Genomic DNA, 25628 nt, shown 5'->3' with positions numbered 1-25628 from the left:
AGAAGGGCAGACTCTCTTTCTGAGGCTGAGACCAAGGAGTCACCTCGGTCTCCAATAACACCACGCAGAGTTCAGGTCAAAGTCAGCTAGAAACGGATGGCAGATTTCAGATGAAGCGCTACTTCCAATGGACTCCAGGCTATGGGCACCAGGTCCTGGGGAGGCTGTGAAGCCCAAGGGTTCCATGCAACCAAACCAACCAAACCTGAGTCTCTGTGTCTCCTGCATTGGTGGGTGGGTTCTTTACCACTAACGCCACCTGGGAAGCCCAGATAATCTGTGTGCAATGCAGGAGACCCAGGTTCGATCCCTGGAGCAGGGCATGGCAATCCACAACAGTATTCTTGCCTGGAGAATCCCATGGACAGAGGAGGAGACTGAGTGCTCAAGGCAGCGTTCGGAGGACTGTTGGTGGGCACCAGGGGAGAGCTCTGTGCCAGTGAGTATGTGCCCTCCAAGGGAACCAACCTGGGTTCCCTCTGGAGCCAGCTGGCCCTCCTTCCTGCTCTTAGGTCTGGGGACCATGTCCCCAGACACCTGTTCTCATCCTGCAGTGAGGCTGGACTGCAGAGGACCCCGCTGTCCTGGACAAAGTTTCCAGGTCACACCGGAAGCACTGGCCACAGAGGAGCCGCCCAAGGTTCCGGGACAGGGCTGCCTGGGCCCTCCCATCCACAGCCTGTGTGTTTTTGCTCACACAGCACGAGGAGAGGCTCAGTTGCGTCTGGAAAGAGCCCTGGGTTTGACACTAGACGCGGAGCTATAATTATCATCTTTAATTACACAACAGTGCCTCTGCCAGGGAGACATACTGGACGATTATCTCCTCTCCTGACAAGGGTGGTTCCATTTCCCTTTATAAGTACTGACATAAACAGCACACACGCACTTGGGATTCCAGAATTATGAAAGGCCCATTCAGAGTTGTCTACAAGGACCCCTGGTTTCTTTTCCTGGAGAAAGTGGCCAGCCAGGTGGAAGCCTACTGCTGAAAAAAAAAATGCCAGCTTACCTCACATTGACTTGATCTCTAGCGTTAGAAGAAAAGAACACACCTTTTTCCTAATGCTTAAAAAAAGAATAGCAAAAAACCACCTAACAATAGCCCTTGTGTTGTTGACCTGCACATATCCATGCTCCTTTAATTCTCATGTCACCCTGGGGAGGTAGACAGGACAGGACATGTGGTGTTTATCCCTGTTATGTAGGCAGGGCTATGAAGACTCAGAGAGGTTAAGGCACTTTCCTAAAAACACACAGGAAACCAGGACCAGAGCCCAGTACCTGACCATAAGCCTGGCTTCCGCACACACAGTCCAGTTTCCGTGATTCATTTCAGGAGCTTCTTCACCCCTGGTCCTCTGGGGCACTCGGGGCAAGAGAAGCCATTCTGGCCCAAAGTACCTTGCACATTAGAGGGGTGTTATGAGGGCAGCCTGCAGTGACTCTGGAGGACAAGCCATGCTAGAGTCCCCAGATGACAGGTTAGCCCTGTGTTGCAGACAGCATCCCGCTTGCCTCAGAGCAGGTCCACCAGGGCAGGAGCGTGCAGGAGACATGAAGGCTCCATGGAACACCCACCCACGCTCTCTGCCCCCAGGTCTGCTCTCCGGAGGCCAAGAGGCCCCTCATCTCTGCTGATCTCTGAAACATGAAGAGTGTCAGTCCAACACCCTGCCTGCCACCCTGGGTCAAGAGGAGGGGCAGGCCGCCTTGAAGATGTGAGTTCAGGGCCTTCCAACGTCAGTTTGTGTCATAGTCAACATGGGGAAGCCAGGGGAGGTAGATGTTGCACATGCAGATTCCCAGGCCTTGCACCAATATACACTCTCGCTGGGGCCCAGGAATCTGCCTTTTAATAGCTGGCTCCATGACTCTGGGACAGATGGTCCCATGGTTTGAGAGCTTCACTTTAGCCTGAGGTCTCTTTCAATTCCTGGCACTCTGGTCTGGTCTTCCAGCAGCATTACGCTCCTTGACTTCTTGCCTCCTTCTTTTTCTGCCTCTGCTGCAGGGGCATGGACATCCATTCTGGTATCTTATTGACATCCCCACCATCCCCCTTGCAAGTCCTGAGCACTGGGAGCTGCAGAGAGGAGCAGAAACCCCTCCTCTGGCAGTTGTCAGTGGCAGGGGAACAGCCTTGCAGACTCAGCCTGTTAGTTTCACAGAGCTAGAAATCTGTGAGTGACTGGATTAGACAGGGCCAGGGTAGAGGGCGTTTTGTGGTTTGGTGGGGGATCGTGAGCTGAAGGACTCTGGAGCTCATCCCAGCTCCACAGCCTGGTTTAAGCATGGGCAAGGCACTGCCCCTGTGGGCCTCAGTTTTCCCATTTCTAAAGTCAAAGCTCTGACCTGGTCACGAGGAGATTAAAGTGCTAATCTCCATTGGTGGTGGCAGTAGCAGCAATAAGACAGAGTGGAATTCCACAGAGCCCCCTGGCCCTGGCACTCGACACTCCGCACAGATGCCCTCCTGGGCACTGCAGGCAGGGCTGCAGCCTTTGTTCTCTGTCACCAGTCACCACCAGACCTCCACATGGCCTGTTTCACCCTGCAGACCAGAGCTCAAGCCACACCAGAGATCCTGGGGGCTATCTTTCCAGAGAAGCCTGCTTCCAAATGGAGCAGATTTCACCATGCCTACTTTTTAAAAAAATCTTTTAAAATATACATTTTAAAAGGTTGTCATTTTACACATACATCATCCCGTAAAGAGGAAGGGCATTTGAGCTCCTGAGTCCCACGTGTCCCCAGGGCACACATCAGGGGAGCTCTCAGGGAGAGGAAGGACCTGTCGAGGATCAAGTGAGGGGCCACAGGCGAGCCTGCCCACACACCCTTCCCAGATCCCTCCTTCTTGCTGTCTCCAGATGGTTTCCCTGGACATGGCCCGATGATGTTACTCCCCTGTTCAAACACCTTGACTGAGCCCCACAGACCCAGGCTTTCCAGGTCTTCCACAAGCCATGCCTCCCTCTGCACGCAGCCCCTCCCAGGGACCCCAGACTCCAGGCAACACCTCTGCTGTCCTGCATCAGTTCTCACCTTAACCTCCTTCTTCCAGGAGCCACCCCTGGCTCCCTGCCCCGCGTCCCCCGCCCCCCAACCCCGGAACCCAAACAGTGCCTCTACTCCCTCTTTCCTATTCTTGCTCTGGGTCCCAACTGAGCCCTTCTTTCCTCCAGCAGCCTGGACCAGGCCTGAGTCATCCCTCAGAGTCTGGTGTGGGACCCTGCACTCGGGAAGGGCTTGTCAAAATGGGATGAAAACAGGCCTTTCCTCTGCACACGTCTGAGGCTTGCCTTTGAAGTTGGTGTGATGCTGCAAACGTAATCGTCAGTTGGGTTCTTAGAGCTCCTGTTTGTCCCTGAAAAATGAGCACTCGCACACAAATAATGACTTTGGGGCTGTCGGAGCACACACTCTCCTGAATATGAAAACAGGCGATGCAGAAAACAGTTGGCCTCACTCTGGGGGAGATATCACGGGTCCCCAGAGTGTCTGCGGCTCAGGGAAGTTTACAGTTTATGGAGCCGTTTGTGGTCTGGAGGTCCAGGCTGGTGGGGTGACAGTCTGGTCTGACCTTGGCCCTACTGCCTCCTCGTCCCACCGAGCAGCCGGCTGCTGGTCACTAGTGCCTTGAAACCGTAGTGGTGAGATCTCAGAGCAACAGGAACACTAAATCCCCTTTACATGTTTCCCTTTGCAAGAAGGCAGGTGAGCGGAGCATCACTTTACAAGGGAAAAAAGCTCTGCCCCAGCGAAATGTGGCAAGATGGCTTCCCTGTCTCCTGACCATGTTGGTTTTGTTATGCTGCGTGGATACCAGGCAGAAACCATCCTGAGGGCTTGTGGGCCTTAGAGGGGCCAAAGGACGGTGGCATCAGACATTGCCCTCTGGGCCTCTAGGGTCAGCCACAAAAAGATGGCTGTGGCGGGGGGTGGGGCGGGGGCTGGCAGGACTTCAGGAGCATTTCGTCCTTGCACCAGTCATTTTGCAGCACTGACATAAATGAGACCCTGGGAGGCACCGACGTGTCTTGGACTTCACTTTGTTGGGTGGCAGTCCTCGCCAGATGGCACGATCTCTCGGGTTCCAAGGGAAAGAGGCAGGAAAGGCTTCCCAAGAGGTGAAGCTTGACCCAAGTCTTGACAGATGAGCCAGCTGGGAGGAGAGGACCCACCAGTGGTTTCATGGGTGCTTAGCTGGGCCCTGAGGAAGCTCAGAGGTGGGTGCTATGTGGGGGAGGGGGAGAGACAGCCTGTGCCACCCTGGGAGTGAAGAGAGCAGTCCTGAGTGGCTGGTGTGGCTGCAGCTTCAAGGCTTGTGGAGAGCATGTGGGAAGATGGGCAGCTGGCAGGTGCTTGATGGCCAGGTTCCAGGAGGCTTTCTGAACCCCTGAAAGGAGTTTGGGCTTTACCTCAGTGACTGTTGGGAGTTAACTGTAACCCACCCTTTATCCACCCCCAGCCATCAGCTTATCTTTCCCCTGTATCAGTTGAGCACCTACTGGGACCAGGTGGTCAGTGGGCTCCTTGGGGCACACAGATTGAGCCCATTGAGCCTCTGCTTTAAAACTGAGGTCAAGTCGGAAAACTAAGTCTAGGATAAGAAGCTGGGGACACAGAATCCGGTGGCAGTTAAAACCAGAGCTGGAAGAAATGTCTTGAGGCCTTGCATTGATTGACGCGTGAATAGGCTGGGTCATCAGTGCCGGAGTGGGCAGCAGAGGGGCAGAATGCCTCCCCGAGGTATCCAAGGGCAGCACTTGAAGAAGATGAGCTCAACCTGGTCTGGAAGGCCTCGGGGAGCCTAAAGGAGAGGTGATTATTGGTGGGGGGCATGGGGTAGGGAGCAGGCCTGACAAAGTGCATGTGCTAACTTTGTGATTCTGGACGTGCCCAGCGTTCAGAGGATGGGGAGCCAGCTGGTGTTTGTAGAAATGAATGTTTCAGACTCTCACCTAAGTGTTAGCTGACGTGCCAAATATTTTTTAAAGAACTGCTGCACTATTAAAGTCCTTAAAGCAGGCTTCTGCCATCTTGGCCCCTATGCACGTAATCACACAGCCAGGCCACGGGGCCTGGGTTAGGGACCCTCCATGCAGTTAGTTAGCCTTCAAGGCTGTTCTTCCCAACGTGCTCCTTCTCCCTCCTGAGCAGACTTCCCCTGGGAGCCCCAGCTGAGCTCAAAAGCTGTCAGTGCAGACAAGAACCTGGGAAGCTCTTCTAGGGCATGAGGGCAGAGGTGGGCTTCAGATCCCCCTGAAAACTGAGCCAGCCAATCAAGCCTGTGGACAGGTGGCCCACCCTGCGTCTGCTCCCACCTGTGGCCATGGCTGGCTGCAAGCACACAGAATGGCTGCGGTCATTCCAGCTCGGGCATTTTTCAAAACAGCGATGTCAGATTGCCCACCACGTAGAACAATCTCCACAAAGTACCCGGCACATCTCGTTTCAAACAGTGGGAGCTTTCTGGTGAACACTGCAAGAGGAATTAGTTGCAAATTAAACCCCCAGGAAACAGAATGATTTGACCTATTGTATAGACTTTTTGGACGCAAGCCAGTTGGATGTTGAAAGACGTCTGCCTGGGATGATGATTTGGCTCTTAGAATAATTGGTCTTGAGCCGTTCTTTCTGGCAGATGTAAGGGAGTGCCGTGGAGGGTCCTATGGCAGCGATCTTCCTTATAGAGTGGATGAGAAAAATTCAAGCACCCTTCTCTCTGTTTCCCCTTCCCTGCCCCCCACAATGTCACTCCCACTATTAATGTCCCCAACCTTGTCAGTGAGGAAAGCAGGCCAGGAGGACGGAGTCTTCCTCTGAGTGAAGATGAATGAGATTTTCATGAACTTGGGTGACAGAACATGGACTTAGGTAACCGAAGGCACCTCAGCAGGATCCACAAGGCCTGCTGAGGCCGATCCTCAGGCTCGGAACACACAGTGACCACTGCCTTCATGGGAGCGTTTTTACAAACCGGCTGAAGGATGCAGTGGTCAGCCCACTGAATTGGCAGGAAGACTGAACAGCAGACCTTTTCAGAGTCAGTGGTGGGCAGATGGTTGAAGTACCGGGCCCAGAGCTAGAGGAGAGCTTGCCCTGAAGACGGGCTGAGAAGTGCCTCGGGAGGATGGACATCCCTGGTGAGGCACGGCCTCTTTGTCTCTCCGGGATGGATGAGCGTGGAGCCCTAGAGGTCATGTGGCCAGTGCTTCTGTCGGGGGATGTGAGAGAAATCTGAAGTGCAAGCGTGTAATGTGACAGCTGCCACTCCCACCCCTCCCAGCTCCTTCCCCTCTCGCCGCCCCCCCACCCCCATTTCCGAGCCAGTGAGGAAGCTTGTCTGGCAGCACCAACTCAGCTGTCATACCACATCAGTTTTTGTAGGTTCCTAGCCAGTGGAAAAGCGCCAAACGTGAGCAGATGATGTACTTAATGAAACACTCAGGAAGAAAGCGTTGGTTCCAGTTACTGGGGCCTTTCTCTGTAACATCGAGGCACTCCTTTCCCTGGAGTGTTTCTGAATTGTTCAGTGATAGGTGCCAGGCCAAAAAATGTGTCATGTTTCTAAACCCTGGAATCAGATCATGTCATTTCAGAATCTTGCCACACATGGTAGGGGTCTTCCTTTGGGGGATAAAAATGGAAAATATTGAATAGTGAGGTAGAAGTTGATTCTGTTTGTTCAGCACCAGTGAGAGGCCTGGCACATAGCTGAAATTACAAAAGAAAAATGAAATGGGACGTATTCTTGTGGATGTAAACTGATGGAATGGCGAGTCATTTATACCAGATGTCAGGCAGAAACAAGGCTGTGTATGTGTGCACACGTCTGTATATGCTGCTCTAATCTGTAACGTCTGCATAGAGTTTTATGGTTTATAAGCTGTCTTTATATGCTTTGCCTGGTTTTATGTTGTAACAGCCCTGTGGAGTTGATATTAATATTTTCCCTACTCCACAACAGAGGATGCCGAGGCTCTACTGGGGCAAGTCGAGCCCCAAAGGCTGTGAGCTGATAAATGGCAAAACCAGGTCTTGAACCTAAGACTGCTCAGTCTAGTTCCAAAATGGATACAACTGGTTGGTCTCATAGAGTTTAGTACCTGCATTATTGGGCTTCTTCAGTGGCTCAGACAGTAAAGAATCTGCCTGAAATGTAGGAGATGAAGGTTCGAGCCCTGGGTCAGGAAGATCCCCTGGAGAAGGGAATGGCAACCCACTCCAGTATTCTTTCTGGGAAAATCCCACGGACAGAGAAGGTTGGCGAGCTACAGTCTGTGGGATCACAAAGGGTCGGACATGACTGAGCATGCGTGCACCACGCACCTGCATTGTTGCGGGAAGTGGGAGGCTAATCATTTGCATTCATTCCAGGAGTGTCGAGGTTTGAAGCACACTAGAAGACAGGGAAGGCGGAAGACAATACTGTTTTCACGCACAGTACTCTTCCCTCGTAACTCATTGGGTTGAGTGACGTCTTCTGGCTCTTGAGGAGCTGGAGGCCCAGAGAGGTTGGAAGACTCACCAGGGCACACAGCTTGGAAGTGGCCTGAATATAAGAGTCACATCCAGATCCCATAGACGCTTTCTACTCTCTGTGCTACTGGGTTGCTATTATACAACCATGCTGCTGCTGCTGCTAAGTCGCTTCAGTCGTGTCCGACTCTGTGCGACCCCATAGACGGCAGCCCACCAGGCTCCCCCGTCCCTGGGATTCTCCAGGCAAGAACACTGGAGTGGGCTGCCATTTCCTTCTCCAGTGCATGAAAGTGAAAAGTGAAAGTGAAGTCGCTCAGTCGTGTCTGACTCTTCTTGACCCCATGGACTGCAGCCCACCAGGCTCCTCTGTCCATGGGATTTTCCAGGCAACAGTACTGGAGTGGGGTGCCATTGCCTTAAGGAAGGAACAGTATGGAAAGGGGTGATTTAGTAAATAAATGAACAAGCGAGGTCAGTCAGCACTTAGTGTTGAGTCACTTTACAGATGTGGAAGCTGCAAGGAGCCCAGGGTCTAACTGGCCATGAGCTCTGCCAGGCTTTTGACCTTCAGCCCAAGTTCTGCCTCTTGCCCACCGGCTTATCTGAGTTTTCTGCGAGTCTTTGAGCCAACAGATAGGAATGCTCTTGAGCTGATCTCTGTCCTCCATTGCCAGCTTCATAGTTGGAAGAGAACTTTAAATTCCAGACTGTGGCAACCCCTCCCTACCGAGTGGGACTGCAATCTCGGGCTCATTTCAGGAATTCTGTATTTCTCAACGGTGAGTCTGTGTTAGTCTGCCAGTTATTTTTAGGTGGGAACTTTATATTTTCTCTTTCATACCACTTTGGCTTCCCTGCCTAACAGGGGTTATATTTTCTGTCTAGTAATAACATTGGAACTATCTTATTTTTAACTTGGTTCATTTTTCTTCCTGTAATTTGTTTCTTCTTTGAATTTATTACACACTCAAATAGGCTTTCTTTCTGGCTCCACCCCCCAACTCCAGTTCTCATTCACTGGGTCCTAAGACTTAATCCAAAAGCAAGTGCTAAGCCTTATTTTGTTCCAGGAAAAAGGAAGAAGAATAGTCTTCAGCAAGCCTAGAATATCTCTTGTCACATGGGCTGCTGCTCGTCATTTTATTGAGAGTCTCTTCACCTATCACTCACCCCGTGTGCCCTTGATAGGAAATACTTTTGACCTCTGCACTCCACCCCCACCCCACCTCTGCAGAGAAAACCTACTGACCAGAGTGGCGTGGGGGCCTGCTGGACTGCTAGAGGGCCTAGCGTGTGAGCACATGACTGTGCGTGTGTGTACGTGTGTGTGTATGCATGGATATTTGTACATGTAAGTACACACACACGTAGTGCTCCCCAGACCCTGTTTCCATCTCCGGCACCTGTAGCATTTGATTCTGGCTCATAGGCACCCCGCAGGTAACACTTGCAGTAGGACCCACGGTTGATATGATATGTTGTCATCATTTAGTTCATGCCCCCCTGCACGCAGTGGCAAGGCAGCAGTGAGAATGCAATCTAACACTTGAGGAAACGACACCCCTGGGCTGACTAGCCCAGCCTCCTGGCACAGGATAAGGTGAGGTGGGGCAGACCTGAGGCTCTGCCCACCTCTTAGCCGCCTCAGAAGACTTTGATGGCTCCCCGTTGCCTCTCCACTGAAGTGTGATCCTCTTAGCCTGGTGGTACTTAGCAGGTGAGACACATAACTACAGAACCCCAGAGAAGACTGTACTTTAGGTTGTGAGCTTCTTTAGGACAAGGACCAGGCTTGACTGGTCATTTCCCTATAAACCAGTGACACAGGGGCTCTGTAGGGAGAGTGAGCAAGTGAAAGAATGAACCAGTGAAGCAGGTTGTCATGTCTAGACCTTCACCCTCGCCCACTTGCCGTGTGGATTTCTACTATCAGGATCTCACTGCACTTCCCAAAGCACCTTTCTTGTGTTGCAGGAGCTGGAATCCTGTGTCACTCCTCTGGATAAGCACTTGTCAGGCTGCTTGTAATCCCTTCTGATGCCTTTGGCAAGGAGCCATCCTACAGAAGGCACCCTCTTTTTGCAGCTGGGCGTCGAGGTCTAGACCTGCTTCCCTGAGTATCTGTTCCCCCAAAAAGGGCAGCTGCTTGCTATCACACATCCCAGGTTGATTTTGGTCCAACGCTTGCCGAGCAGTGTTGGTTGAAGGGAATTATCACCTTGACTCATCACTTGGAAGAAAAGATAACAAGCCCCTAAGAGGGTGAGGGCCCTTTGCAGTGAAACCACGGGTCCCAAATAGTGATCAGGCCTGCCCTTGTAGCTGTGTTTTAGGAAAGCTTTCATTGTTTGTGGTTGCCGAGACTGTAACTACAGTTCTTTAATGTGTCTTTAAACATGGAGTGCCTCCCCAGATGACCGGGGCATAGCTGGGAGCTGTGTTATAATTAAAATGTACATCTTCGTGTTAGAAACCAAAACATGATCTCCTCCAAACTCTTATTTCCTAAACTTCAAATGTGTAAACATGACACGAACTGGTAATTGTTTAAAAACAGTTACAGAAGCAGAAGCTGTTGATTGGAAGCCTGTTCCACAGGAATGTTAAGTAGGAGGTGAAGGAATTCTGCAGATGTGGTGCTTCCCGGAAACAGCAGGGAACGAGAAGGACAGCGTGCATGGACTCTGATGAAGGCACATGTGACAAGTCCTAGTCCCGCCCCTGACCTCACTTACCTGTTCTTCCTGGTGCAGTCTCAGTTTCCCCATCTGTCCTGCAATTACCATAAAGCTGCTGGCACCAGGCCTGGTTCAAAGTAGACCCTCAGCAAGTGCTGTCACAAACAATAATAATAAAGTGCCATGTTTGCACGTGAAATTTCCTTTAAAAAGATTTTTTAACTATTCCATTAAAAAACCATGTGCTCTGGTAGGAAAAACATACAGACATATAGAAAATAAAAAATGAACTGTCTCTTCAGAGACAAGAATTATCATTAATAATTTGTTTTGTATTCCTTTAGCCCTTTTCCCACTGGCTTACAAAAATACACATCTCTACATAGTACCAGCAATTCTTTTCCTACACAAATGCTATCCTGCTAGACATCATTTTGCATCACAGATCTTGTCCAAGATCATTAGTCTGAACCTTTTAGACTGGTTAGAACCTTTTGACTGGTTCTATGATGTGACTGTAACACAGCATATTTAGTTGTTCCCCTAGTTATATACTTTTAACTCGTGTAGTTTTTTGTTCTTACATTCTGCAGCAAACAGCCATGTGCATTTCTTTCTGCTTGTGGGTATTTCTGTAGAATTGATTTTCAGAAGTGGAACTTGAGGCCTAAGGATATTTAATTTCTGTCAGATTCACCAGTTTTACCTCTGGAAAGGTCATTTCCAGTTTATACTCCCTCCAACAGTCTATGAGTGTAGTTCCCTTCCTAAGGTAAACAGATGTTTTAAAAATATTTTTCACTGTGCTAAATTCTGAATTTGCAAAAGACTGCACATTGTTCTTTCCACCGATATTTACTGAGGGTCTGTAGAACCTCCTTCTGTGTTAAAGGGCCCGCAGAGGATGTGTCAGGATGGGTTGGACTTGAACTCAGCCCTCAGAAGCTGCAATGGGTGTGAGGGTTGAGTGTGCAGATGGCTAGAACTGTGGTAGGGTCTCAGGGTCCCTGGGCTGAGGGACCCTCACCAGTAACATTGAGGGCGTGTGGGAGTGATGAGCACCTTCCTGGCTCCTTGAAGGGAAGTGCTAGTGACAGTAAGGGTTCTCTGACACGCAGTGAAGGTTCAATACGTGGGGTCCCAACCCAAACAGAAACTAGGAACTGGGGCTTGGGGACTCCCAGCGGGGAGCTGGTTGGGAAAGGCCACCAGCAGGGAGAAGGCTGTCTCCTCTCAGCATCACACAGCGCCTCTGTTCTCGCGTTCTGGGTGTTGATGGCAACTTTCACACAGTATGCAGTCTCCTCAGGACACCTTTTTAGGGCCCCAAGAGGGGCTGTTCTTGCATTTCCTGGTATGAAGCATTCATTATCCAGATGTTTCCTTCCAAAAATTCTTGAGATGGTCGTATGGATGGCGTAATCTGTGATAGCTCTCGACAGGAAAGAGCCGCTTGAAGGCAGTTCTCAATGGTGGTAGCTTTCGGGTTCCTAATTCTGATGTGTAGCACCTCACACATACTTTCCCCTTCCCCACTCCTCTTTCAAACAAAACAAAAACACTTCATTGGGGTTTTTTTTTGTGCCATGAAGTACAAGATGAAATTGTAAAGTCGGAAAGACGAGTAGAGTAGGAATCATGTAGATTTCTCACTCTGACTTTGGCAAATCACTTTGATTCTGGGTTTCCTGTTTGCCCTGTTAAATGCGGATGCTGGCTCTGACCATTAAAATCTGTCTATAGTCAGAAGGTCATAAGAACCAAATAGCACAAAGGGCTTTGCAGATCAGAAAGTTCTATATGGAATGAGGGAATCTTGCTGTTGGTCTTTTTTGTTAAGTTTGGGTTGGCTCTTGGCAGGTGGTCATTCCTGGGCCAAGTAGGGAGCTCTGCCGAGATCACCAGTCTTGTGAGGACTTTGCTACTGTGAGGTCTCCTGAGGGTGGAATTTCGTGGCACTGCGTATTCCTCTTAGGAAGCTGATGCTTGGCTGCCGCCCTAGTTCTTCAGGGTCAGAAAAAGTGCAGGCCCCCTCTGCATTGTGATAAGGACCTGGCTCTCTGTTTTGATACGGAGTCTTGCAGGATCTGTTTGAGAAAGGGAGCAGACAAGCAGCCCGTACTAGGATGACATGGTAGACATGTGAGAAAGGACTCTTCGTAGAGGTATAAGTTAGGGTTCTCCAGAGAATCAGGCCAATAAGAGAGGTTTATTACAAGGAACTGGTTCATGTGATTATAGAGGCTGGCAAGTCCCAAGGTGAGTGAGCAAGCTGAAGACCCCACAGCACCAGTGGTTTAGTTCCAGTCCAAGTCTGAAGGCCTGAGAAGCAGGAGAGCTGATGGTGTGGTTCCTGGGTCTCAAAAGCCAACAGGCTCGAGACCCAGGCAGAACCAGTATTTCAGTACGAGTCTAAATGCAGAAAAAAAGTTGATGTCTCAGTACAAATGCTGTCAGGCAGAAAGAATTCCCTGTATCATCAGAGGGTTGGTTTGTTTGTTTTTTTCTTTCCCTATTTGGATCATTAACTGATTGGACAAGGCCCACTATGTTAGGGAGAGCAATCTGCTTTACATAGAGATTTAAATGTTAATCTCATGCAAAAAGACCTTTCCCAAAATACCCAGAATAATGTTTGACCAGGTATCTGGGTACCCTGTGGCCCACTCAAGTTGACACATAAAATTAATCACAGGCAGGAAAACACAACTTTGTGTTGGTAGAGCTTCTCCCTGCAGAGGATTCTAACTGCATATTGGGCTTGAATTTGGGAGGGGTTTGCTGGAAGGTGGTTGGGATGCCAAGGTCAGGGAACCTGCCCACTGTAGGATGGGTGGTCTTGTGTATGTCCCCTCTTCCTTCACGTGCTGGAGCCACAGCAGTGGAGCAAGAAGCCTGTGTGAACATCCAGTCTTCATAGAATCAGACTGAGGACTCTGGAGGCAAAAAGTTCTCCGAGACCATCTCCTTTACTGGCTTCTGCCTCACCTGCAGGAAATCTTAGACTCCAGTGGATGAGGCAGCAGACCAGGGTCACACAGCCAGTGAGCAGAGGGCCCGGCTGGTCCTAGGCCGGCAACCTCATCATCACCATCCAGAAGGCTGAGGTTGTCTACAAGTCCCCAGGGACATTAGTTCCTCTCTTGACGCAGTTCCAAAAGCAAGGAAGGCCGGGGCAGAGAGTGTGCCAGATCTCAGCAAGTTGCTTCCGGCCAGACAGCTGTGCTGGGCATGGGGCACAACGCCAGCAACATCCCCCAGCATGAGCCATGACCAGCCCCAGGACTGCCGCCTCCACCAGATGGGTGCGTGTGGGGTTTGACCAATTTGGCTGCAAACCTGACACGTGGCAAGAGGGGCTGTTAGATACAGATGGAGTGAAGGGTCATGCTTGGTAGGGGGCCCTGGCTCTGCCCTGGGAGGCTGGCACCCTGCAACCATTGCCAGTTTGTAACCACTTGCTTAGATCAAGCCAGCCTGGGACCAGCCGCATGCGCTGGCCACCCCTCTAAAGATCTAGAATGTGTTTATTAATACCTCCTCAATGGCCAGCTCTCTTCCTCCTGGTATCACCCTTTGCTTTCCTAACAGTTCCTATAGGCACCTGTGTGTTGACCTGTCAGATAAAATCCAGGATGACTTGAGTCACCCTGACTAAAAAGCAAACTGGTAACCAGAAGGAAGAAGTAACTTGCCTGGCATCACTCAGCATGGTGAAGCCAGGAGCAAGTTAGCTGGAGCTAGGACTCGCTTCTTCCAGTGCTTTCTTTCTTCCCCTGCAGACCCAAACATGTTTGTATTATTTTGTACCTGGTGGAGGGGAGGGAGTACCAACTAGTGTTGGAGAGGTGACATAGATAGCTGCGTAGTTAAAAGCATGAGCTTTGGAGCCAGGCTGCCTCCATCACTGGCTTGCTGTGTGAGCAAGTGTAAAGTGGTAATACCGCCATCACCCCTGTACAGAAGTGTGAGAATTGAATGAGAACCTGGAGGCACCGCATTTAGCACAGACCCTGGTACATCACACACACTAAGCACTCTTAAAGTATACTACTGAGGGTTGAGTCTCCCAGACCTTGGCTGAACCACACAGCCTATCTGAGTTGCAGATTTCACATCAGGGAGGTAGGGAGGGGGCTTGGGCGTGGTCATGGCTCCTCCAAGGCTCACTCTGGGAGGTTCCCTGAGAAAGGGTAAATGATGGTGCTTGGTGAGGGCTGTAGCCCAGCTGGTCTGGCATGAAAGCCTGTCCCCCATGGCTTTATCTCATTAGACTATGGCCTGAGGCCTCTCTAGAAGCTGAGACCACGCCATGCCCAGCAGACTGGAAGATCACACCAGAGGGGCTGGCAAGCCCTCTCTGTAAGTACAGTCCATCAGTACTCAAAAGACACATGGCTGGATCACGTCTGGCTAATGTTTGAGGCCCCTGGCAGTCCCCGGGGGGCCCCAGCCTGTGTCCACAGCACAGGGGTCAGCAGACGCCCGCCCCTCAAGGTTGACCTGAAGGTGCTTATTCCACCCCAACCTCTGCCTGTTAGCCCAGTGGAAATGCTTGCTTTTCCCCTTTAGGGAACCGTTCACTGGAGTGTATTTTTCCTTCTGGAGCCCTGGGCATCCTCCACTTTTTGAACGTGTAGAGCCCTAATTGTTTGGAGGGTCAGACCTTCAGGTCAGCAGCAGCTGATGACCACGCCCTGGTGTTTCCTGCCAGCTTCTATAAAGGCTTTTTTTTCCCCCCTGAAAGCGCAAACCTGATGAAGACTGCTGGCCACATTTTCCAGTTTCCTACCCCTCCTCCTGGCATTCGGGGCCCTCCATAGCCCAGCCCCAGTTTCCTTTTCTAGCCACGCCCCACATCCTTTCCTCCGGAGCCCTGGGCTCAGATAGCTCACAGTCTCTGATTCTGCCTCACAATCTCTCCATCTCTGCTCCATCCATGGCTTGGCCTGTGTTCACCCTGCCCCCGTTGCCCTTTCTCCTGAGGCCCTGTCTTCGCCTGTCCGAATCTTCCTCCTTTCCTTGAGCACATTTTTCCCTGAGGGGCTTCCCCAGTGGTTCAGTGGTAAAGAATCCACCTGCAGTGTAGGAGCCATAGGAGATGTGGGTTCGATCCCTGGGTTGGGAAGATCCCCGAGGAGGAGGGCATGGCAACCCACTCCAGTATTCTTGCCTAAGGAATCCCATGGACAGAGGAGCCTGGTGGGCTATCATCCATAGGGTCACAAAGAGTCAGACACGACTGAGTACTCACACACACATTCTACCCTGGGTTCCCCATTTGATGTCTGTGATCCCAGGGAGGTCCCTTGGCTTCTGTGGCCCTTGAGGGGCCTCTTTGCACTAAGACTTGAGCTCCTCTTAAGTGCCACCTCCTCCCTAAGGATTCTTGAAATCCCTGGGACTGCCTTTGCTTTCTACTTCCATGGACTGCTAACATCTGCCACTCTAGAACTGGGCTGGCCCCTGTGGAGGCTCTGAGGCTGCCAGTCGCCCATGTCTCTTGTCTCATGGGGCTGAGGAAGGCCATGCAGCCAGCACCCAGGACGGTGCCCGGCACGAGCAGGCGTTCTGTAACTTGTCATGGTTTTTCACTCGGTGCTTATGGTTGCTGGTGTCCCAGTTCTCCTGCTGAGCCATGGGTTCTTTGGAGTTGAGGGGCCTTGTCTCATCCCATGTGAGTGCTCAGCACCGGCCTGGGGTCCACCTTGGCACCCAGTGAGGACTCGATGATGGGTCTGAGGAAGAAAAGCAGACAGGTTCCCCGCTTGCTTATGAATGTGGATCTTCCGCCGACACGGCAGCAAGAGAGCTGTCTCCTGAGGAGGCTGCTGCTCTACATGGGCCCTCCTTCACGTACTGATTGAGCCCCGGAGCAGCCGGGACCCCGGAGTGGCCAGTTCACCTCAGTGAGTCTCCACAGGGGATGGCGATACAGCTCAAAGAGGTCTCTGCACACAAAGGCAGTCACCGGAAGAGCACAGAGTGACGGGCAGGGCTGAGGGGCCAGCCGTAATTGCCGGCAGCTCCCGAGAGCCCTGCAGAGAGGCCTGCGTGGCCATTTAAATTGTGAGCAAAGCACAGTCGGTGTCGCCAGGTGTGCAAGCCTGTCTCCCTCCAGGGACCCCAGAACAGGGCCCTTCAGGGAAGACCCCCATCCCTGTACAGATGACCGGGGGAAGGGAGCAGACCCAGCTCCCTGACTCAGACCAGGGCCTTCCCCTCAAGCTTGGGCTGAGCGTCCAAGAGCGGGCAGTGCAGGTTCCGCCAGGCAGTGACAGGCCCACACTGCTCCTGCTGCTTTGACCATTGTTCTTTTTCCACACCTCTGCTCCACAGAGCTCACCCTTTTTCTGGGGTATTTCTGTGCATGCCTGGAAAAGAGATGGTAAGGGAACACCAATTAGTCAGTCTCCTGGCTTTTCGACAGCTCCGGAAACCAGACTCGATGGAGGAGGGGGCGGGGCCTCTGCCTGCGTTGTGTTGGGTTTGCGTCCAGGATCCATCTCCCAGCTGCCCTGCCCTTGCTGCCTGGTGGCGTCCACCCCGAGGACCCCTGCTGCCCCATGCTGTCACTTCGGTCTCCAGGCGACCCCTGAATTCAGGCCCAGCCCTGAAGACCCCTGGTTAGGAGGAGGGTCTTTCTCTAGCAGATGTTGTAACGGTTTAGATGAGGAGAGCGTCGCCTGCCTTCCCTTTGATGTGGTGCCCGGAACTTGGCTGGGTTTCGGCTGTGTGTCTAATTGGGAACGGCCGCCCGCCCCTCCTGTGGAACGCCTCACTCAGGCTGTGGTGCTGGGTGTGACTTTTAACACCTCAGATCTGACCGAGGAAGTTGCCCCTTCCTCCAGAAGATTACAACCAAGACAGTCTGATAAAAGAGGTGTGAGGAAGCAGGAAAGGCAGGAAGAAGAGCCTGGTCTAGGAATTAGAGGACCAAGAGCTTCATGCCTTCCCCAGGCCTCAGGTTCCCCATCTATAAACTGTAGTCATTAGAGAAGGGGAAATAGCATATGACATCCCTTATATGGGGAATCTAAAAAGAAATGATACAAAAAGAACTTATTTACGAAACAGAAACAGACTCACAGACTTGGAGAATGAACTTGTGGTTGCCGGTAAGGGAAGGATGGGAGGAAGGGATAGTTAGGGAGTTTAGAATGGACGTTTACACACTGCTATATTTAAAATGGATAACCAACAAGGACCTACTGTATAGCACAGGGAATTCTGCTCAATGTTATGTGGCAGCCTGGATGGGTGAGGAGTTTGGGTGTGAAAGAAGACGTGTGCATGTATGGCCAAGTCCTGTTGCTGACCACCTGAAACTATCTCAACATTGTTAGTTGGCTATACTCCAATATAAAATAAAAAGACGTTTTAAAATGTAGTCATTAGACTCCTGGGCACAGAGCCTTTCCCTGTGTGTTTTGTGTTCTGTGCAAGAGTGGATCTGAGAGCAAAGCTCCCATGTGGAAACAAGAGATTGCCAAAGCAGCAGCTAAAATCGGAAGCTGTCGATCCAGAAAGGAAAGGTTCATAGGTGGGTGATGAAACCCTTCCATTTCCAGTGCAGGGTTGCCTGTTAGAGTTTGTAAGCAGGACTTCTGTGGCTCTGGGGGATGAAGGGTGATCTCAGAGAAGGAGGGGTCTTGGCATGGTATTCCAGAGATGCCCCGGTAGTGGTAACTGAAATGAAATCAACATTCCCAGAGCACCTTCTGTGGACCAGGCACTGTCCTAAACACTGAAGGTGCATGGATTCGTTTAATCCTTATAACATCCTGATATTATTGCCCCTGCCCCAGAGATGAGGAAACTGGGGCAGCTTGCTCTGGGTCACCCACTGGGGTCAGAACTTGAGCCCCAGCCGTCTGGGGGGATCCGTGGTTTCAGCCAGCACACTGTGCTGTTGAACCTGTCCATTATCTGGAGCCTGGACTTTGTCTCCCAGGTGGCTGGTGTGGGGCAGCCCCGGGCAGTGGCAGTTGCACTGTCCTGATTATACAGCCCTAGACCATGGAGGCCTGAGGGCCGGGCATGCCCACCACTGACTGAATAGAGGTTTCTTGGGCTGAGAGATGATGGTGGGACCTGGGAATGGAAGCCTCCTTGGCCACATATTTCTGTTGAGCTCTGCTACCCTATGATTTGGGATCTGGTGTGGATTCTCAGACAAACCAGCTGGCAAAATTAGAGATGAGGGGCCTGCAGGCCAGCATCTGTCATTTCCAGCTCAGCTTCTGCATGTCTGTGCCAGCCTCTCCCCACCCATCTCCACCCTGCCCAGAGGTTCTAGGGCACCTCTCCTCAGACAGTCCTGGGGGTGCCGTGCTACAGCATTCAAGGCCACCCAGAACCACTTCCACCTGCCTCCGCTTCCTCTCCGCCTGAGCCCCTGGACGGCCCGCCTTCCCCATGTTCACCTCGTGGTTCCAGCTGCTGTGCCCCTGCTTCTGTCCTTCATCAAACACCCATTTTCCCTGCCATACCACCATGCATGCCCTTATGTCTAAATTCATTAACGCCTTCCCAGATTTCCCCCAACTAAGTTGTAGGGTCACATCTGCCCCCTGTTGAGGACACTAAGCCACCTCTGTCTGTGTAGGGGGCTCTGACCCTCTGTCCCCGAGGACCAAGTCCTGAAGACCAGGACTGTTCTGCTTCGTCTCGATCTGCTCACGTGCTGGGCATTCAGTAGATGCCTGACTGGGTGTGAGGATAGGAGGATATCCATGCTCCTGGAGAAGGTTGGGTACACCAGCAATGTGCGCTGATTTTTTTAGACTGTTTCCGAAAGATGAAGTCAAGCCCTGCCCTTTTGTATCTGTTCCTGAAAGGAAGGTCAAGAGATAAAGAAATTTTTTTTTCTTCTAGTCTTTTTCGTTAGATGTATATCCACCTGCTTTCAAAATACAGATTTGAGGCTGTGCGTAATACAAAGAAATGTATATAATGAGGCTGCTATAATAGATATCAAGATACACATTCTAGAAGGAAGGGCAGGTGAACCCGAATCCACCCATATCTAAGCTAATCGAGCCATTGCAATTAAGCATCAGAATTAATTCTGAGCTTCCCGACAGACAAAGGAAATAAAATAAAAACATGCAAACAAAAAGCTGTGAGGGGGAGGCACAGAAGTGGTGAGCACCAGAGCAAAGTGTAACTTGTTGCCCATGGACTTGGGGAACTCAAAACTCTCAGAGCCAGTTAGGAGGCCCCTGGTTTGCACCAAGCTCTGTCCTAGGCTCCTCACTTAGATGAACCCCCGGCCCTCCTTGCCTCTCAGGGCTACAGTCCTTAGCCAGCACACCAGCCTCACACTCTGGACTCTATGCCCATGGTGAATGTGCTCGGGGTGCCTTCCTCAACAGTCTCTGATTCTAAAGAAAGTGCTCTTTGTGTGTGTGTGTGCTTCCTCCATATGTAGTTGCACTTGAAAACCTTTCTGCTCCAGAGGTCAGCAGAAATCCCTGCCCTGTCAATTTAATGTTTCTGCTCCCTGCCTAAGAGGCATAAAATCACAGCCTGCCACCCAATATTAAAGGTCATTTTCATGAGTTTATAGATGGTGATGTCCAGATAACTCGTGACTTAAAACATATGGTTACAGCTCCCTACTAGATCAGTCTCTGGACCGTCACAGATCAGTCAGAGTAATAAGGAGGATGGGCCTGGTCATTAGGCAGGGGACAGTGACGGGCTGGCATGGTACCACAGCACTTGACTTCCTGGGACTCTTGGAAAGAGGAGAGGAGATGTTTCCTAAATAGGAGCAGAGATGCTCCCTACATGGGTGTTTTCTCAGGCAAAAGCAGCTGCTTCTGAAACACACAGCTCCTATAAACCCAACCTGCTTAAAATCACATTGACTTTCATGTGAGATTCTCTTAATTACATTTTCTCTTTACTAGCATCCTTATTCATTATTTAAAACTTTCAAAAATTATTATGCAATAATTCCTCCCTCTAAACGCAGTATCAGATTTTCCACACTTTATTCACGTGTATCAGTTCTTACAACATAGCTGTCATCAGAGTTTAGATATTATGGGCAAAATGTGTGATGGCAGTATCCAGCAATTCCTAAACAAGGAGTAGAATTCCTCTGGGGCTTTGTTCACATTGCCCAGGACTTGTTTAAAAAACCCACGAGATAGGGTCTGCTCAACACATAAACAGTCTTGTATTTCACTTTTTTACTTAGCATAATTTCATGCACAATTTTCCATGTAGCTACATAATCTTCAGATTTATCATTTTAATGGCTGCTTAATATTCCATCCAGTTAGCGTGCCATAATTTACTTAACTGCTCCCTATTGTTGGAGCCTTAATGAAAATTTGAATTCACCATGTAATACAGGGGGAAGCTCGTTTTAATGATTACCATTCTAACATCCTCTGCCCTGACTGCATGCCATTACTAACCCAGCTTTGGTAAGGCACAGATGCTTTCAGAACAATAAATCCTGTCTGAGAGGTGTATGCATGAGTCCCTCTGATTTAATAGCTAATCTGTTCCCTGCACATGTTTTCCTTTTAGGCTGGTGTTTATGTAGAATATCCATCTCTTCTGAATATTGTGTAACACTAGACTATATTCATTTTTCATGTTGTTCCAGGTACCTTAACCCTGCAGTCAGAGACTTTCATAAATTAATTGGAATTTGGGGTAAAGAGGAGTTTCTGGCTGTCAGTTGTTGTTCATTTATCCCACCCATGTTCATGAAATATCTGTTTGCAGCTGCACTCTAAGACAGAAAATGAGCAAGGATGTTCATGATTACTGGCGGCCCACAGAGCATCCGTGAGTTGCTCTGAGGCCCAAGATTAAATGGCGAATTTTCATGCGAAGTGCTTTGGATACTGTAGAGTACATATTACTGGTTGTCAATCCTCCTTGTGAAAGAAGACGAAGTGGAAGGTGGTTTTCCTAGGTCAGTCCCTGTCAGCTGCATTCCCAATGTCCCAAGCCCTTGGAATTTTCCAAAGACAGGAAGCAAAACTGCAGTCTTTAGAAGCAGGATGGCAGTGATGCGGATAATGACAACCCCACAAAACACTGCTCAAATAGCTTGATAGATTTCGTAATTTACAGAGTTGTCTCCAGTACTTTCCAGTTGGTTTTTGCCTGAAAGTGGCCAAGTCCTGCCTCTTATAACTCTTCTCTTCTCCTCTTGTGTACTAAGTCGCTCAGTCATGTCTGACTCTTTGTGACCCCGTGGACCATAGACCTCCAGGCTCCTCTGTCTGTGGGATTCTCCCAGCAAGAATACTGGAGTGGGTTACCATTCCCTTCTCCAGGGGATCTTCCCAACCCAGGGACAAACCCGGGTCTCATATGTTTCCTGCATTGGCAGGTGAGTTCTTTACCTTTAGCGCCACCTGGGAAACCTCTTCCTCTCTTACTCCCCCATAAAAATGAAAGTATCATCCTTAAAACTAATAAATCATCCCACTTTACTCAAGGGACCCAGTAAAGCCATGTGTTGCCAAAGTATGGGACATCTCAGAGGAGACAGGATTTTAGGTGGCCACATAGTGAGGTTTTCACTTTTCATTTTCTTTCTTTCTAAAAAGAGAAAGTTGTTCTTATTTGCCAAAGACGGTATCTTGGTTTGCTGCTTGCATGCCCCATCAGCTCTCCAGTGCTTGCTGTTCACCTTTTCAGCAGAGAGAAAGCAAGCCTTGGGCTTTGGGAGATGTACCTACCTAGCTGGCTTTGTTCTTGTTCGTTCTTTTTATGTTTATCATCTGTTTTTTGGTAAAAGGTTATGGTTTATGGGGTGGTAATTAAAAGTTTCCTTTTTAAGTGGATTTATTTACTCTAAAAAATGAGGCAACATCAATAAAAATGGTAAATAATAACCCAGGTGGTACTAGAAAATGGCAAAATCATGAAGTTGGGATGTAACTCAGTGAAGTTTGGGAGATACCACCTGGTGTTGATGTTGTTCAGTTGCTCAGTCGTGTCCAACTCTTTGCAGCCCCATGGACTGCAGCACACCAGGCTTCCCTGTCCTTCACCATCTCCCAGAGCTTGCTCAAACTCATGTCCATTGAGTCAGTGATGCCATCCAACCATCTCATCCTCTATCGCCCCTTATCCTCCTGCCTTCAATCTTTCCCAGCATCTGGGTCTTTTCCAGTGAGTCAGCTCTTCACATCAGGTGGCCAAAGTATTGGAGCTTCAGCCTCAACATCAGTCCTTCCAATGAATATTCAGGATTGATTTCCTTTAGGATTGAGTGGTTTGATCTCCTTGCTGTCCAAGGGACTCTCAAGAGTTTTCTCCAACACCACAGTTCAAAAGCATCAGTTTTCCAGTGCTCAGCTTTCTTTATGAGTATGAAAAGGCCAGAAGATGTGACACTGAAAGATATCACCATAGCGCTGTTTAATTTAAAACACTAAAGGTCACTGCCCAGCATCAGTTAGTTTCTGTTGTATCGGGTGCTATGCATAGGGTGGAGTTTTTGTCGGCCCTATGAGCTGGTATTGAATCATGAAGCCTAGTCTAAAGAATGCTGTTCCTAGGAAGGGCTGACATCATCTATGTGTTTTGTCAACTGCTCTTCAAGATGTGTGACTCCCATGGGTTCCTGTTGTGTCCCTGTGGTGCTGGAATTCTGATTTGGAGAACGCCTCATAACTCCATTTGAACGGCTCACTCTCAAAACCCTCACCACTTCTGTGTCAAGCCCTATCTCCCCTCTTCCCACCTCCTTGGACCTGGTGCTCCAGCAGAAGTAGGCAGTAAATAAACATTTGCATGCATGCTAAGTTACTTTAGTCATGTCTGACTCTTTGCGATCCCACAGACTGTAGCCCATCAGGCTCCTCTGTCATGGGATTCTTCAGGCAAAAATACTGCAGTGAGTTGCCATACCCTGCTCCAGGGGATCTCCCTGACCCAGGGATTGAACTGCCATCTCTCGTAGTCTCCTGCATTGGCAGGCGGGTTCTTTACCACTAGTGCCCCCTGGGAAGCCCCAAACAGACATATAATGCACTATTATTCAGCCTTAAAAAGAAATGGACTTCTGACACATGCTACAATGTGTCATTGTGGTAAGTGAAATAAGACTGTCAAAGAAGACCAAGTGTCCCCAGCCAAGTACCTTATATGACTCCACTGGATGAGGTACCCAGGTAGTCAGATTCACAGAGACAGAAAGGGGAATGGTGGTTGCCAGGGGCTGGGGGAGGGGGAATGGAGGGGTTAGTGGGGGACAGTTTCAGTTTAGGATGATGAGAAAGTTCTGGAGATGGATGGTGGTGATAGCTGCCTGACAGTGTGAATGTACTTCATGTCACTGAGTTGCACACTTAAGAATGGTTAAATGGCAAATGCTATATATATATATCTTACAAATAAAACAAGAAAGTGGGTAGTGAGCACCTTTTCTCCAGCTGTGCTGCCTGGGCTTGCCCTGGTCCTAGGACAAGGAATCCTGTCCCTCGTCCTATCCCTCCACTTGTCAGAGCTGTCAGTTCAAATGTCATCTCTCCTGCCTCATCCCTCGCGGGCCCTGCAGGAGACCCCTTCCTGAAAACAGTATTATGCTAATTTAGGTTTGCCTAAATTAGCAAACCTCTCTGCTTGCCGAGAGCAGCCTCAGCAACCCCTCCTGTCCCCCTGCACACAGGGGGTGTTTATTATCAAAGCCAGAAAAATGCCCCCTTTTTTGATGAGGAGGAGCCTGAGTATAGCATCCTGGCATTTGTCATTCAGTCGCCACTGTCCTCTCAGGAGTCAGCAGTCGCTGAAAGGATCGTGCCCTGTGTGAGGCCTCATCTCGATGGGCGGCCGCTGCTCAGCCCACACTGGAGCCGGGCCCTGGCATCCTCTCCAGAAGATTAAGAGCTTTCCTTCCTTATTCAGAAGTGAAACTGGACCTCTGCTCTCCAGTGTCTTGGCTGTATTCAGCGTGTTAGGAGACAGGCAGGCCCTGAGGGAAGTAGAAATGCAGGCAAAGGGTCATTCATGGGGCTTTGTAGGGGAGAAATCAGCGACCCTGGGTTCTCTGGAGGTGGTTCTTGGCTTTGTAGGTCTGTAAATGGATATGTGAGCTGTGTGGAAACTTGAGGGCCATTTGGCCCAGTCTCCTCATCTTATCCCTGGTAGTTCAGCTGGTAAAGAATCCGCCTATGCCATGCAGGAGACCCTGGTTCAATTCCTAGGTCGGGAAGACCCCCTGGAGAAGGAAAATGCTACCCACTTCAGGATTCTGGCCTGGAGAATCCTATGAACTGTATAGTCCATGGGGTTTCAAAAAGTCAGACACAACAGAGCGACTTTCACTTTCATTTTCCTCATCTTATAGGCGGAGAATGATAAGTCCAGAGACCAGGGAGCTGCCCTAGTGGGAAGACCACCCCCCCCATCTGTAAGCGGGGGGTTGCTGAGAGCTCTGTGTGTCCTGGGCTGGTGTTGGAACACACCCAGGACATCACACTCATGTGTGGACTCTGCCCTTGAAGATAGCGGATGGTGACAGGGAGCATTCTGGTTCTGTTGTTTGGTCCAGAACCTGATATCTTTGTGAGGAAGCCTTGAGCCATGAAGCAGAGACACTGCCCTCAAGGGGAGGGCAGCGGTTAAATGCAATGAGGGGTCTGTTCTGTGCAGTCCCCATCTCCCTGGCTGGTGGCTCTGAATTCCCATGTGTATCATCCGGCAGATCCCAGGTGAGGAGGCATGTGCTGTGCACACTTTACATTTCTGCTTCCTTCCTTTTCGACTGCAGAATTTCAGAGGCAGGAAAGCGTCCGGTCGCAGCACAAAGGCATCCAGTTATACGACACCCCTTATGAACCCGAGGGCCAAAGCGTGGACTCGGACTCAGAGAGCACGATCAGCCCCCGGCTGCGGGAGAGCAAGCTGCCCCAGGATGACGACAGGCCCGCTGACGAGTACGATCAGCCATGGGAGTGGAACCGGGTCACTATCCCAGCTCTGGCAGGTAAGGAGCCAGCGGCCCCACTCAGAGGAGGCTGCTCACCTGCATGGCACTCACCTGTGTAAAGGGAGTAAGTGCATGGGTCCCTGCCTGCTCAGGTAAGCCACAGGGTTTCTAGTGCAGCTGGGCCCTTTAAAGATGAGGAAGATCCTGGAGGCCAGGATCTAGACAGCCCAGATGATCTCATTGTCTGACTCTGTCTTGGTCCTGTTGGTAATGCTCTAGTTCACTGAAGCCAAGATTTTGGAAGGAAATTTTAAAGACTAGAAGAAAATCAGTCTGTCGTGCAGCTACGACGGCCTGCATACATCCAGGGCCACTGCATTTCCTGTTCCAGCTTCATTCAGCACAAGCCCGTTCACAGAGCACAGGCTGTGGGCACGTCCTGACCTCAGGGGCTGACCTCGCCCCTGGCCCGGAGCCCCTTGAATGATTCAGGTGCCTCTCTGCTCCCACAGCCTTCTGAAAAGCAGTATGTCATATGTGTCACC

At 50.3% G+C, this 25628-nt stretch overlaps 1 protein-coding gene across 1 annotated transcript in view; it reads left to right on the top strand.

The window, feature by feature from the left end:
- The window catches only part of SHB (SH2 domain containing adaptor protein B), a 135324-nt gene that overhangs the window by 62759 nt on the left and 46937 nt on the right, over positions 1-25628 (top strand). Inside the window, exon 3 of the mRNA XM_019966233.2 lies at positions 24925-25140. Within this exon, the coding sequence (XP_019821792.1) occupies positions 24925-25140 (216 nt within the window). The remainder of the gene's footprint in view (positions 1-24924; positions 25141-25628) is intronic.

Source organism: Bos indicus, chromosome 8, assembly GCF_029378745.1.
Source record: "Bos indicus isolate NIAB-ARS_2022 breed Sahiwal x Tharparkar chromosome 8, NIAB-ARS_B.indTharparkar_mat_pri_1.0, whole genome shotgun sequence".
NCBI lineage: Eukaryota > Metazoa > Chordata > Mammalia > Artiodactyla > Bovidae > Bos > Bos indicus.
Note: the sequence above shows the minus strand (reverse complement) of the source record. Positions and strands in the feature narration are given on the sequence as shown.